At 41.2% G+C, this 13,983-nt stretch overlaps 1 protein-coding gene across 3 annotated transcripts in view; it reads left to right on the top strand.

Annotated features, from left to right (window-relative positions):
• Positions 1 to 13,769, top strand: part of Ogt (O-linked N-acetylglucosamine (GlcNAc) transferase) — a 43,985-nt gene extending 30,216 nt beyond the window's left edge. For 2 of the 3 annotated variants that reach the window (XM_015999616.3, XM_006981124.4), the window contains exons 13-22: positions 476 to 634; positions 748 to 837; positions 3,027 to 3,152; positions 3,641 to 3,811; positions 3,922 to 4,038; positions 4,134 to 4,304; positions 6,501 to 6,653; positions 9,869 to 10,121; positions 10,373 to 10,496; positions 11,576 to 13,769. In XM_015999616.3, the coding sequence (XP_015855102.1) occupies positions 476 to 634; positions 748 to 837; positions 3,027 to 3,152; positions 3,641 to 3,811; positions 3,922 to 4,038; positions 4,134 to 4,304; positions 6,501 to 6,653; positions 9,869 to 10,121; positions 10,373 to 10,496; positions 11,576 to 11,750 (1,539 nt within the window). In that variant the 3' untranslated portion in view covers positions 11,751 to 13,769. Of the gene's footprint in view, positions 1 to 475; positions 635 to 747; positions 838 to 3,026; positions 3,153 to 3,640; positions 3,812 to 3,921; positions 4,039 to 4,133; positions 4,305 to 6,500; positions 6,654 to 8,488; positions 8,634 to 9,868; positions 10,122 to 10,372; positions 10,497 to 11,575 lie in introns of those variants that run through there. The other variant, XM_076562883.1, reaches the window with a different exon arrangement.
• Positions 13,770 to 13,983: the final 214 nt, after the last annotated feature.

Here is a 13,983-nt window from a genome sequence, read left to right as displayed (position 1 = left end):
TATATTTCTATCTTCATTTATTTTACTTAAATTTTTTGAGACAAATCTCATGTATACCAGGTTGGCCTTAAACTCTCTATGTAGCTGAGGAGGATGACCTTGAACCTCTGATCCTTTATGCTTCCACCTCCCAGTTGCAGGGATCACAGAAGTGCACCAACATGTCTGTTATTTTTTGTTGTTTGTTTTGTTTTGTCTCGCTATGTCACACTGGCTGGCCTGTAACTCTTCATAGAGCAGGCTGGCTTCAAACTCAAAGATCTCTGTCTCACCTCCTGATGGCTGGGATCAACGATGGGCACCATCATGCCCGCTTTTTATGTAGTTCTGGGGATGGAACCCTTAGGGCTTTATACAAGCAAGACAAAGCACACTACCAATTGAGTTACATCACCAGTCCCTGTTATCTGTTTATTTTTAGATAAAAACTTATACATGACGTGACTTACTAATGAACATTGTATTCTGTCGGTAGATTAATGTCCTTCATAAACCACCATATGAACATCCAAAAGACTTGAAGCTCAGTGATGGACGATTGCGTGTGGGATATGTGAGCTCTGACTTTGGGAATCATCCTACTTCTCACCTTATGCAGTCTATTCCAGGCATGCACAATCCTGACAAATTTGAGGTAAGAAGAGAGAGGTTCGGGTGGCTTTAGTCTGTCATCTTTGCTATTAAGCCCACTATCTTGCGAAGGTTGGAGCCGAGGTTATTAAGTACACCGTCCTGTTTGCCTTTCAGGTGTTCTGCTATGCCCTGAGTCCAGATGACGGGACAAACTTCCGGGTGAAGGTGATGGCAGAAGCCAACCATTTCATTGATCTCTCTCAGGTAGGCAAGGTTTCATACTTCAGTGTATGTGTTTGGTATGGTAGGTGGGCATGTGCATGTACGAGGCTGTGCCCAAGGAGGCCAGAAGAGCGTGTCAGATTTCCCAGACTTGGACTTACAGGGGTGTACATGGGTGCTGGGAGCAAACGCAGGTCCTCAGCAAGTACCTTTCTCTCTGCAGTTTCTCAATTGTGAGTAAATTTGAGAAAAGAATATCGATACAAATTGGTGTGTGTGTGTGTGTGTGTGTGTGGAGTTAAACCTCAAGTTTGTAAGATGGTAGTTTGATGGCAGGTGTTAAACAGGAACAATGTGTATGGGCAGTTTGCTCTTATTTCCTTGGTCATTTACATTTATATTTGGCATGACTTTTAAGTTGTACATAAAATAGAAATGTGATATAACCGATATATAACTTTACTGGACATTGAACCTGCACTTGAGACAAGAAACTTTTTTTTTTCAAATTTATTTTTTTGATTTTTTTTTTTCCCCAGACAGTGTTTCTCCGTGTAGCCCTGGCTGTCCTGGAACTAGCTCTATAGACCACGCTGGCCTCGAACTCACAGAGATCCACCTGCCTCTGCCCCCCTGAGTGCTGGGACCAAAGACATGCGCCACCATGCTTCCTCTTCCCCTTCAGTATTTTTCGTTTTTTGGTTTTCTGAGACAGGGTTTCTCTGTGTAACAGCCATCTGGCTGTCCTGGAACTCACAGATCCTCCAGCTTCTGCCTCCTGAGTGCTGGGATTAAAGGCCTGAGCCACCACACCTGGCTTAAATTTTTGTTTTGATAGATTTATCTGTATGAGTGTTATGCTTGTGTATACATGCACCATGCATGTATATCATGTATGCACCTGATGCTTTTGGAGGTCAGAAGAACTTGGATGCCCTGGAACTGGAATTACAGATGGTTGTTAACCACCATGTGGGTGCTGAGTTCTCCATGTAGTCCTTCAAGAGTAACACGTGCTCTTGACTACCAAGCCAGCTCTCTAACCCTGCACCCCCTTTTTTTGTGATAGGACCTCACTAAGTAGTTTAATCTTCAGGTGCTAGGATTATAGGCACATGTCACCCTAGGTTTTTCCATTTTTGGCATGTGGTACATGTATATGTGAATGTGTGATGTGTGTACATGTAGGTGTACCTGCAGGTTTAGAGTGTGTATCTTTGGGTTTGTTTGTTTGTTTGTTTGTTTTTGAGACAGGGTATCTTCTACATAACCCTGGCTGTTCTGGAGGTCAATCACCTAAACTCACTCTGTAGACCAGATTGGCTTCCAGCTCACAAAGTTCTACCTGCCTCTGCCTCCCAAATTGTGGGATTAAAGGCATATGCCACCATACCCAGCCAAGAGTGGAGATCTTCCTCTACCACTCTTGGCCTCATTTTCTCAAGACTGGGTCTCTCACGGAACCTGGCTCATCCTCCTGTCTCTAACTCCCATGGACCTGAAGTTACGGGTGCACGTGTGTGGCCACATACATCTAGCTTTTTCTGTGGATGTTGGATTCCAGACTTAGGTCTTCTTGCTTGCCTAGCAAGCACTCTTCCTCACTGAGTCATCTCTAGTCTTCTATTTATACCATTTCCTGTTGAGATTATAGTGTGTCAAACTCTTAGTAATTGTTGTGTGATTGATTGATTGATTGATTGATTAAGAGATTGAGAGATTGAGACAGAGTCTAAGTATTTAGCTCTGGCTGATTACAAACTCCTGATTTTGCCTCAGGTTTCCTAAATGCTTGGCTTCAAGGCTCTAATAATGTGCTTGGCCTCTTGTTCATCTTCGAAGGCTCATTTCAAATACTAGCTCCTTTCTGTAACCCTGCTACTAATCCATCCAATCTAGAAGGAAACTCTGCTTTTCCATTAATGGAATGCTTTGATGCTATTATAGTGGTGCTAAACCCTGTGTTGCCTCCATTAACTTAGTTCACTGACGTGCTTCTCATCTCCTGTCTGCTTTGCTTGTTTGAGACAGGGTCTCATGTAGCTGAGGCTGCTGTTTAACTCCTCATCTTCCTGCTTCTACCTCCCAAGTGCTGGGATTACAAGAGTGAGCCACTGTACCCAGCTTTCCCAACTCTCTTTAAACCTCTAGGTCTGAATTCTGTTTAATGTCATGAAAACAAATTGAATTAATCTTGAGATTCTACATAGTTCTTACTGTCTATTCCATAGATTCCGTGCAATGGAAAAGCAGCTGACCGCATCCACCAGGATGGAATTCACATCCTTGTAAATATGAACGGGTATACCAAGGGTGCTCGAAATGAGCTCTTTGCTCTCAGGCCAGCTCCTATTCAGGTAAGAGAATAGTCATTGACAATGTTTATTGGACTAAAAAGACAGTGGTTTTTGGTTTTCCTCCATCTGACTAACTGCCCTTGAAAACAACAGGATAAACATTCTTGATTTTAATAGTGTTCTTGGAATACATGAGGATGGATTTTTGGGTGTAGACCTAGTGCCTATAGGTAAATGTCAGTGGAGACAAGCATTTCATGGTTTTATTTAAATAGCTCTTTGTCTTATATACTTGAAGAATACCTTACCACTTAGAAGGTTAGTCTGAAAGGCTGCTGGATTGCTCTTGGCTAAAGAAGTCAGCCTCTAGTATTTATTTACATATATAATTTGGGACCCTTTTGATAAAGATCTTCTTTTGAAAAACTTGTGAAATGATTGCTACACACAAAACAAAAGCAAAAACAAACAAAAACAACCCTGCAGTAATTTGGTAAGTTCGCAGATGGATGCAAGTTCTTAGTTTTTGGTCTGATTGTTTTTTTTAGGCAATGTGGCTGGGATACCCTGGGACTAGTGGTGCACTGTTCATGGATTATATCATCACTGATCAGGAAACATCCCCAGCTGAAGTTGCAGAGCAGTATTCTGAGAAACTGGCTTACATGCCCCATACTTTTTTTATTGGTGATCATGCTAATATGTTCCCTCACCTGAAGGTAGGCAGAAAACAATGCTATGGGGGAATTCAAAGAACTGTGTTCATGTTTTCCTTATTGTTGTTCATATGCACCCTGAAAGGCATATCTGAAACTTTTTTTTCCAATAGAAAAAAGCAGTCATTGATTTTAAATCCAATGGGCACATTTATGACAACCGGATAGTTCTGAATGGCATCGATCTCAAAGCATTTCTTGATAGTCTACCAGATGTGAAGATTGTCAAGGTCAGAACCTAGTCAGCATTTGTCATTAAAATGAACTAAATTTGTGAGGTTTTCTTAGAATGCGTTTTATTTCATTGATGTTTTTGTTTCTTCAGATGAAATGTCCCGATGGAGGGGACAATGCAGACACCAGTAACACGGCTCTTAATCTGCCTGTCATTCCCATGAATACAATTGCAGAAGCAGTCATTGAGATGATTAACAGAGGACAGATTCAGATCACCATTAATGGATTCAGTATTAGCAATGGACTGGCCACTACACAGGTGGAGAAGACCGTACATGCATCGATTCCTTTCTCTTACAGCCACGCTGTGTTTTGTTTTCTAAATGTATTCATTTTATTTTCTGTACCTTGGTGTTTTGCCTGCATGTATGTCTGTGTGAGGATGTTGGATCCTGGGAGTTACAGACAGTTGTGAGTTGCCATTTGTGTGGTGGGAATTGAACCCGGGTCCTCTAGAAGAGCATCCAGTGCTCTTAACCGCTGAGCCATCTCTCCAGCCCCAAACCACTGTTTTATAGAGGAGGAAATGAGCTCCTTGAAAACTGGCTCTTTGGTATTGTAGTTGTGTCTGGTCTTAAAAGTCATCTGGTGCCGGGCGGTGGTGGCGCACGCCTTTAATCCCAGCACTCGGGAGGCAGAGCCAGGAGGATCTCTGTGAGTTCGAGGCCAGCCTGGGCTACCAAGTGAGTTCCAGGAAAGGCGCAAAGCTACACAGAGAAACCCTGTCTCGAAAAACCAAAAAAAAAAAAAAAAGTCATCTGGCTTCAGCCATCAAGTTCCTTAGTGAGCGCCCACTGTGCCAATGTCTTGGTTTTGCCTGTCTGTGCCTTTATTCTCTTATCTGTAGGCGCCATGTGGTGTTTTGCCTCTGTAAACTCACCGATTTCCTGGCCAAATCCTGCACAGCCTTTCAGTTCAGATAGTTCTTAGAGGAACCAGTTCCTGTACTAATCTCTGTTCTCTCTTTCTATACTCGTTGGTACTTGTCTCCCGTGCTTCTGTAGTAGTTTGGGTTCATTGTTACATTCAGCACAGTGCAGTAGAATGCTTGTGTTTGTATCCTTCAGCAGACGGAATTACTTTAGTGCTCATGTCTTAATCACAGTAATATGTAGTCTGTGAGTGTGTGTGCATGCGTATAGCATACTTGAATAGGTAAATACATAGCTCTATCAATAAGAGTGGAAGAGGGCAAGGATCTTAGACCTCTTAGGGTTTTACTTTATTGAGATACCCACAGTCATAAAGCATAAAGCATGACATAAAGCATGACACAGTGCTCAAAAGTATGGGGTTTGCAGATAAGACTGTACTTGAAGAAGTTGACCATCAGTGTAAGGGGGAGTAACTGAAATTTGCCTTGGAGACAGGCTGTGATTTGGAGAAGGGCATTTTATCCATGAAGAATGGAGTAAAACAAAAACTTTCTATTGGTTATAGGGTTTTGAGTACGTCTGTTCTTTTTGTTGTTTTATGAGGCAAGAGTTTTTCTGTGTAGCCCTGGCTGTCCTGGAACTCTGTAGAATAGGCTGGCCTTGGACTGAGAGATCCTCCTGCCTCTGCCTTCTGAGTGCTGGCATTAAAAGCCACCACCATTGGCCTTGTTTGGTTCTTTTTGAGACAGGACCTGGCTATGTAGCTCAGGCTGTTCTCAAACTTGGCAGCCCCCCTGCCTTTAGAGAGTCTTTTGACTGACTAAAGCAATAATTCTCTTAGGGCAGTTCCTCCTAAGTCAAAATAGTGGTATCGCTTTTGATGTCTTAAACATGAACTATATCAAAACATTTTCTCATTACAACTCGGGGACAGGACTTAAAATGCTTACACCATTTTATATCTTATGAATTGATTCTTTTTCTAAAAAAAAAAAAAATTATGGGTGTAACTCGAATGTATGTCTGTGTACTATGTGCATGCCTGGTGCCTAAGGAGGCCAGAAGATGGCATTAGGTCTCCTGGAACTGGAATTATAGATGGTTGTGAGCTGTCCTACCATGTGGGTGCTGAGACTCAAACCCAGGTCCTCTGGAAGAGCAGCTAGTGCTCTTAACAGCTGAGCCATCTCTCTAGCTTGCTCATTCACTCTTGCACTCTGTTTCCATTCTGTGTGTGTGTGTGCGCACACACACACCTTGGAGCCTTATGCATTCTAGATCAATGCTCTACTATAGATATACCCCCATCCTTCAGCTTGTCTCTTTTTTTGGAAGGCTTCTGTGGGGTGGAGCTCTCATATAGCCCAGGCTAGCGTCAAACCTTTATCTCTGATCAGTCTTCTCCCATCTCCCGAGTGTTACAATTATATATAGATGTGTACCACTATTCCTGTTTTATGAAGTACTTGAATCAAACCCAGGGATTCTTGCTTGCTCAGCAGGCCCTGGACTACATCTGCAATTCTCTTTGGTCTGTGTTAACTCTAATTTTAATCACCATGTTCTTTTCGTTATTCTAGATCAATAATAAGGCTGCAACTGGAGAGGAGGTTCCCCGTACCATTATTGTAACCACCCGTTCCCAGTACGGGCTACCAGAAGATGCCATTGTGTATTGTAACTTTAATCAGTTATATAAAATCGACCCTTCTACCCTGCAGATGTGGGCAAATGTGAGTATGTGTAGATTTGTTATTAATGCCTATTGATGAGTAAAGAGTATGTACACGGGCTGTCTCGCGAAGCTGCCCCCTTTTTACTTATGGACTATTGTGCTTATTTCTTATTTCCAAGAATTGTGAAGTTTTCTGTTGCTTTAAATCATTTTCATTTTTCGAGATTATAATTAATATAATTTCCCCCTTTCTTCTCTCCAAACCCTGCCATGTCCCTTTTCTCTCTTTCAAATTCTTTTCCTTAGTAGTTGTTACAAGCAGGGTTTCTCTGTGTAACAGCCCTAACTGTCCTGGAACTCACTCTGTAGGCCAGGCTGGCCTTGAGCTCACAGAGATCTGCCTGCCTCTGCCTTCCAAGCACTGGGATTAAAGGTGTGTGCCACCACTGCCCAGTGTTTCTTTTTCTTTGGTGGTGGTGGTGGCGGTGGTGGTAATTGTGTATATTCCTGTGCATTCCTAAATGCCTAAATACAACCCACGTAGTCAGGTTGACGTTACTTGTATTGTTGTTTTTGACATGCGGTCTCAATGTACCCCAGGCTGGCCTTGTAACATAGCAGAGGATAACACTGAACTTGTGTTCATTCTGCCTCTCCTTTTTGACTGTCGGGATTACGGGGGTTTGCCACCACATCTAGTTATGTGGTGCTGGGAATTAATCCGGGGCTCCCTTCATGCTAGACAAGTAACTCTACCAACTGAGCTAGGTCCACAGCCATTTCCAGTTTTGATTTCACCCTCTAATGTTGTATTTTCCTCCAGTGTCGGGGATCATGCTCAGGGTGTGATACACAGTAGGCAAGCTCTGTACCAGTGAGCTTTTGATGTATTTATTTTTATTTCTTAAGACAGGGTCTCTATATAGTCCTGGATGCCCTAGAACTCAGTATGTAGGCCAGGCTGGCTTCAAACTTAGATCATCTGCCTCTGCCTCCTGAGTTCGGGATTAAAGGTGTGCACCATGAGTGATTTCAGTCTTGTGATTTTTAAATTTCATGCTATAAAACATTTATTCAAAGTGTTCTGCCCAAACCAGATGTCAACAAACTTTTTCTTCAAAATGTAAATGACATTTGCAATTTTGTGATTAGTAATCCAGTCATCTTTCCTATTTATCCTATGTGTCATGAAAATGTCTTCGGTATTATGTAAATGTACCCATGGTCTTGTTCATCAAATTTTATTTCTAAAAACTGGCTGCATGCCATACTTGGCTCGCAGGCCATAGTTTGCCAACCCCTGGCCTAAACTGATAGCGAAACTTGCTGTGTGGCCGCCCATGTTTAACAGTCTTGCAGGTCTATGGGGTTGAACCAGGAAAGAGTTGGTCGATGACCCTGCTTTTCAGTGAGCTCGTGAGCCTGGTTTGCAGAAGCGCAACGCTGAGTACATGGAGCTAGCTGGCCCTGAGTCTGTATCACTGAAGTGGTGTGTTTTTATTTCACCTTTTGTTAGGAAGAAATCATTCCTTGTTTGATTTTCATTCCCTACTCCCAAGTATCTGTTCTATTTGTCTGAAAGGTTAGGATAATATAGAAAGAGAGGAAGTGAATGATTAAACCTCTGTTATCCCTGAATCCTCACTTTGGCTAAAACTCTGAAAGCAAAACTTACCTAACAGGCTAGTTTCAGTTTTGTTTTGTTTTTTTAAATTCTGTTTATGAATATTCCTGCATCTCAATATAGAGCTACTAATGTGCTTTAAAAAAAAAAATCAAGGAATTGCTTCCAAGAGCGCTAGATAAATGTATGTACATTGTACAACATTTTTAAATGTTTAAAAATGTGAAGTAGTCTGAATTTGGAAATTTGTCTATTCTCACATTTTTCAGAGGAGGAAGTGTGAAGTTCTGTGATATGTTGAATAAATGCACTTCTGAATCAGGAGTAGGTAAACTGGTCTGGAGGCCAAATCCACTGCTTGGCTCGTTGCTTGGTTCTTTTTGATGCTGGGGTGGAACCCAGGTCCTTGCACATGCTAGGCAAGTACTCTACCGTTGAGCTCCATCCCCAGCCTCTCATTGCTTCGTTTCATAAATAAAACTTTGACATAGGGACGTACGCATGTACTTAGACACTTGCTATCTATGGCTGCTTTCAAGCTACAAAGTAAGCAGTTACGAAAGAGTCCATGGGACTAAAAAGCCAGTACTATTTTCTATCTGGTCATTTATAGAAGTCTGCTGCCTCTTCTGATCTAGATTAGGCAAGTTGGCCAAATCCTGTTACTGTTCCTTATGTGGTGTGGTTTGGGATTTAAAATTCGAAGTACTGGATGTGATAAAATGTGCTGGTACTCCAACCTACTCTGGAGGCTGAGATACAGTTGCTTGAGTCCATGAATTTGTGGCCAGCCTGGAAAACTTAATGAGACCCTGTCCCTTAAAAACAAAAGTAGGGAGAGAGGCCCCACCGCCCCCTTGGGAACTATTAGTAGTGATGGTTCCTGGGGAGGGAGAGTCATTTTCTGTAGTAGTAATTTGCCCATGTTCCAGTAACTCACCCCCACCCACTTTTATGTAAGCAGCCCCAATTAAATTCAGTGGCTCATAAACACAAAAATAGGAACATGAAGGTAGGAGGGGTTCCTCAAAATGGGAAAGGTGAGTAATGGAGGTGACAATGACTCCTTCCAAAAATATGTATGGAACTGTCAAGATCTTTTTAAAATGTAAGACATAATGGAGGTGACAATGACTCCTTCCAAAAATATGTATGGAATTGTCAAGATCTTTTTTTAAATGTAAGATACCCAAAAACGCATTTTTAACAAAGACCACCGCCTATATTAGTTCCTGCCAGATATAGTTGCCTCAGATTGTAACAGTTAGTGACTTGACTTTTGTTTTCTAGTTCTTTCCTCTGTCCTCAGACTCTCTGGGGACAGACACCTAAGAGAAAAGGCGTAACTCAAATGACACGATTCATCTCTTTGAGGGAAAGACCTGGGTCCCAAGCAGGGTCTCCTTGAATTTAGGAACCTCCTGCTTCAGTTCTGCCAGGATTATAGGGGTGTGCCACAATGCCCCTATTAGGTGGTGTTGGGGGTCAATCACAGAACTTTGTGAGTGCTAGGCAAAGTCTCCTAGCAGAGTTGCGTCACCACATCCCAAGTATGCTTCTCAATGGAAAGAATAAAGTGAAATAGAATCATTCTGGGAAAGGGCAGATTACTATTAATCTTCTCATTTTTTTTCTTCTTTTTTTTTCAGATTCTGAAACGTGTGCCTAATAGTGTCCTTTGGCTGTTGCGTTTTCCAGCAGTGGGAGAACCCAATATTCAACAATATGCACAAAATATGGGCCTTCCCCAGAACCGTATCATTTTTTCACCTGTGGCTCCTAAAGAGGAGCATGTCAGGAGAGGTCAGCTGGCTGATGTCTGCCTGGACACTCCCTTATGTAATGGGCACACCACAGGGATGGATGTTCTCTGGGCAGGAACACCCATGGTGACTATGCCAGGTAAGTGGCTGGTAGATCATTGCATCCTTCTTTATTCATTAAAAGTTTTTGATCAAGAGGAATACTTGAAGGTGACATTGTATGTACTTGAAGTAATTAAGGCAGGAGGATAGAAAATGGGACTTCTGCAAGCCTGAGTACTTGGCAGCACCCTTCTTGTTTGTACTGTGTAGGTACTTCAATGCAATTAACAATGACGACTATGTGACTTCCCCGTTCGAAGATGTGCAATTACTGTCTTTCCTTTTCAGGAGAGACACTTGCCTCTCGAGTTGCAGCTTCTCAGCTTACTTGCCTAGGATGTCTTGAGCTCATTGCTAAAAGCAGACAAGAATATGAAGACATAGCTGTAAAACTGGGAACTGATCTCGAATAGTAAGTAAACTGCCAGGAACAAACTATATCTGAGAATGTGGCTAAAATCAAGCCATAAGTTAAGGATAATTTAAAATAGGTGAAGTAAGTTGTATGCTCTCTGGATGAGAAGAGACATGATCTAAACTCGCAAGTCATCACTAGACTTTAGTAAAGAACTTTCCAAAGTGTCAGATGTTTGAGCCTAATAATCCACTTCTTCACAGTAGGATCTAAAAAAAACCAAAACAAAACCAACACTGCCACCAAAAAAGCACAAAAAAACTTAGTTGCTTGAAAATGAGTGGGAATTAGAGGGATCATGCTATGGTAAATGGAGCTTCATCCATTCAATGAAATAGTGTTTCTAATTTGTCTTTGTTTCATGCTATTTATGTTTAATGCATTAATTTTTTTTCTGGGTGATGGAGGGATACACCTTTAATCCCAGCATTTGGGAGATAGAGGCAGGCAATCTGTGAGTTCAAGGCCAGTTGTCTTCTGGCCATTACATGCACACATAAACACATGCATAGATACCCAAATACACAAATAGAGTCCATAGGGTCTTTTTTGTTTTGTTTTGTTTGAAAGACAGCATTAATATTAATATTAATATGAGTACAGTTGGGTTGAACCTAACCAATGGAAGCCAACTTTCAATATACTTCTGATGCTGTGTTAAACTCCATGACCAAAATCAACTTGGAGAACAAAGGGTCACAGTTCATCATGAAGGGATGCCAAGGCAAGAAAGAACCTAGAAGCAAGAGGTGAAGCACAGAAATGGAGGAGCACTGCTTGTTGGCTTGTTCCCCGTGGCTTGCTCAGCCTGCTTGCTAGGCTACATTAGCCTGGGTCCTCCCCCATTAATCATTAATTAAGAAAATGGCTTACAGACATGCCCACAGACCAGCCTGATGGATGCAGTTTCTCACTTGAGGTTCCCTCTTCTCAGATGTTTATCTTAAGTTGACAGGCCAATCAGAAAAGATATTTTTTTTTATATTATACCACAAAATAAATAGGTATTTATAGGGTCTAGTTCTGAGTTTTTGTTCTGATTTGTAAAGTTGGTTTTCTTTGTTTTTATTACCTAGCCTGAAGAAAATTCGTGGCAAAGTCTGGAAACAGAGAATATCTAGCCCTCTGTTCAACACCAAACAATACACAATGGAATTAGAGCGGCTCTATCTGCAGATGTGGGAGCACTATGCAGCTGGCAACAAACCTGACCACATGATTAAGCCTGTTGAAGTCACTGAGTCAGCCTGAATAAAGACTGCATAGAATTACCCCTATACCTGAGCCTCAACCTTCTGGGGGAAAGGGAACTAGATAACATGCATTGTGCTTATCTGTACAGTACCGTGTTGCAGATGGGTGATATATAACGATAATAGAATAGCACAGCCAGACTTGCTTCCTGCATGATCGGGAGAGACGAGATAAGAAACTGCTATTCCAAAAGGAATCTCTGTAGTGTGTTGCAGCAAGCAGGTGGTGCAGAGGTCTGGAAGGTCTGGTCTCCCTTGGTCTTCCATGGGATGCTTAATGTGGAGGGAGATAGAGATTGACCAGCCATGGATTGATCGAGTCTTCTGATCCATCTTTTTTTCTTTATATTTTGGGTATTGGAGCTTTTAAAAATGTTTGCTTTCAGGTATTTTTACTCATGTGAAGTGATGTTGGTTGTTCTGAGATAAGGTTTTAAACTAAAATGTTGCTTCCTGTTTTAGTGTGTGAACTCTGACAGGGTGACAGGGACCTTGCTGGTGTAGTCTTTTTATAGGTTTTATAAACCACTGGAGTCTATATCAGTCGTTTTAGTGTCTGACCTAATGCTTGACGCTGGCAATGCTTTGTTGATTTAGATGGCGACTCAGATTTTTCAGCCTCTTTCTCATTTCTTTTCTCCCACCTCCATTTAAATTCACCTGTGACTGCTAACGATACCAAGTCTTGTTTCAAACATCCTCGAGTGTTTCTCTTAAACACGCCATCTGGTGCCAAATGAGAATTCTGAGGAGTGAATATTAATCACGAAGGGCACAGTTGTGGTACTGTTATTGATAATAATGTAGATTTTTTTTTTGCCTAATTTTTACCTGTTTCACCAGTGTTTAAGCCCCTGACTGCCCCTTCTATGCTGCTTCCAAAAGTGATAGTGTGTGATAAGACTTTTACCATCCTTTCTAAAGTTTGTTTTTTTCTTTAAAGTGAGTCCTGTTCTTCCTATTTCTTTCAGCAGAAATGAAATCCCAGGTAAGTATAAGTATTCAAATATTTGATTAGTAAGTTGCAGTTATCTCCAGTACATTAAATATTGTTCACTGACAGATTTCGAGGTAAAAGCTCTGCAGGACCATCTCTACAGGCAGTTATTTTTCAGACTGTGTTAATATATATCTTTTGGACTTAGTCTCTACATTTATGGATTCAACCTTGGTAGTAGTGAATTTGCATCACTACTTGGTTTAGAGTACAAGTTAGACATTTGCCCTCCTGGAGCTTGAATTCTTGCATTTCAATACAAGGTAGAGGGCTTGAGGCTTAAACAAAGAAGCCGCCATATGAATATGTTTCTACTACAATACTGCATTTCTCCTCTCCAGTCACAGGTCAGTTTCGTGTTAGTGCTTTAGACGATGTCTTTCCAAAGCACCTAGGCAGTGCACCTATTCTGTAGCTGCAGCTGTTGCCTGAATGTACCTTAGCTGACAAGTTATTGATAATTAAGAACTTGAATTTGTGATTCTTACTGCTAGTTAAAACCTAAGCAAGGAGTCTCGTGTGTAATTCTGAAGCAGAATTACATTGTGATGAACTGTGTACCTTTAGTAATGTAAATCCAGGAACACCAGTTAAGGGATTTATTTATTTTTTAACTGAATAAATATCAGTTAAAGGTTGCCAGCATGGTTACAGGTAAACTGACTTTCCAAATTCACGGAACTACTAAATGTGGGATTGGATAATAGACTTCCAGTACCACTAAGGCTGTGATCTGTGGCCATATTACATAGCACATCATTCCTCCTATAGGGATGAACTTTTTCCTGGCACGAAAAGTAGCCGCTCTGGTTGAAGCTTTGCTTATTGTAACAGGCTTTTATTTCCAGGTAACATGTCTGTGGAAGACTTAATTCTGATAGTTATAGATATTACTGGAAACTAATTTGTTTTTTTTTCTATTATATTCTGCTTTATTGAAAAAGTAAAGCATTTAAATTGTGCTCCAGAAATACAGATGTTGTCTTGCGATCTTTAAATAAATGGATGATTTCCCCTTAATATGGCTTGATGTATTTTGTCTTGTTTTGTTGAATATTACTGACAAAACTTACACTTGAGTAGCTCAAAACAGCACAACCAGGAAGTGTTTCCCTATTTTAGGTGTGATCTTGTTAGGAATTAACTTTGTTTTCTTAGCCAAGTCTGATGGGAGGATTGGAGATACTAAATAATCCATTAAGGGGACATCAGAACCCCAAATAACTATCTTTGC

This window comes from Peromyscus maniculatus, chromosome X, assembly GCF_049852395.1.
Source record: "Peromyscus maniculatus bairdii isolate BWxNUB_F1_BW_parent chromosome X, HU_Pman_BW_mat_3.1, whole genome shotgun sequence".
Lineage (NCBI taxonomy): Eukaryota > Metazoa > Chordata > Mammalia > Rodentia > Cricetidae > Peromyscus > Peromyscus maniculatus.
The sequence above is the reverse complement of the archived record's forward strand: the minus strand, read 5'-3'. Positions and strand labels throughout refer to the sequence as shown.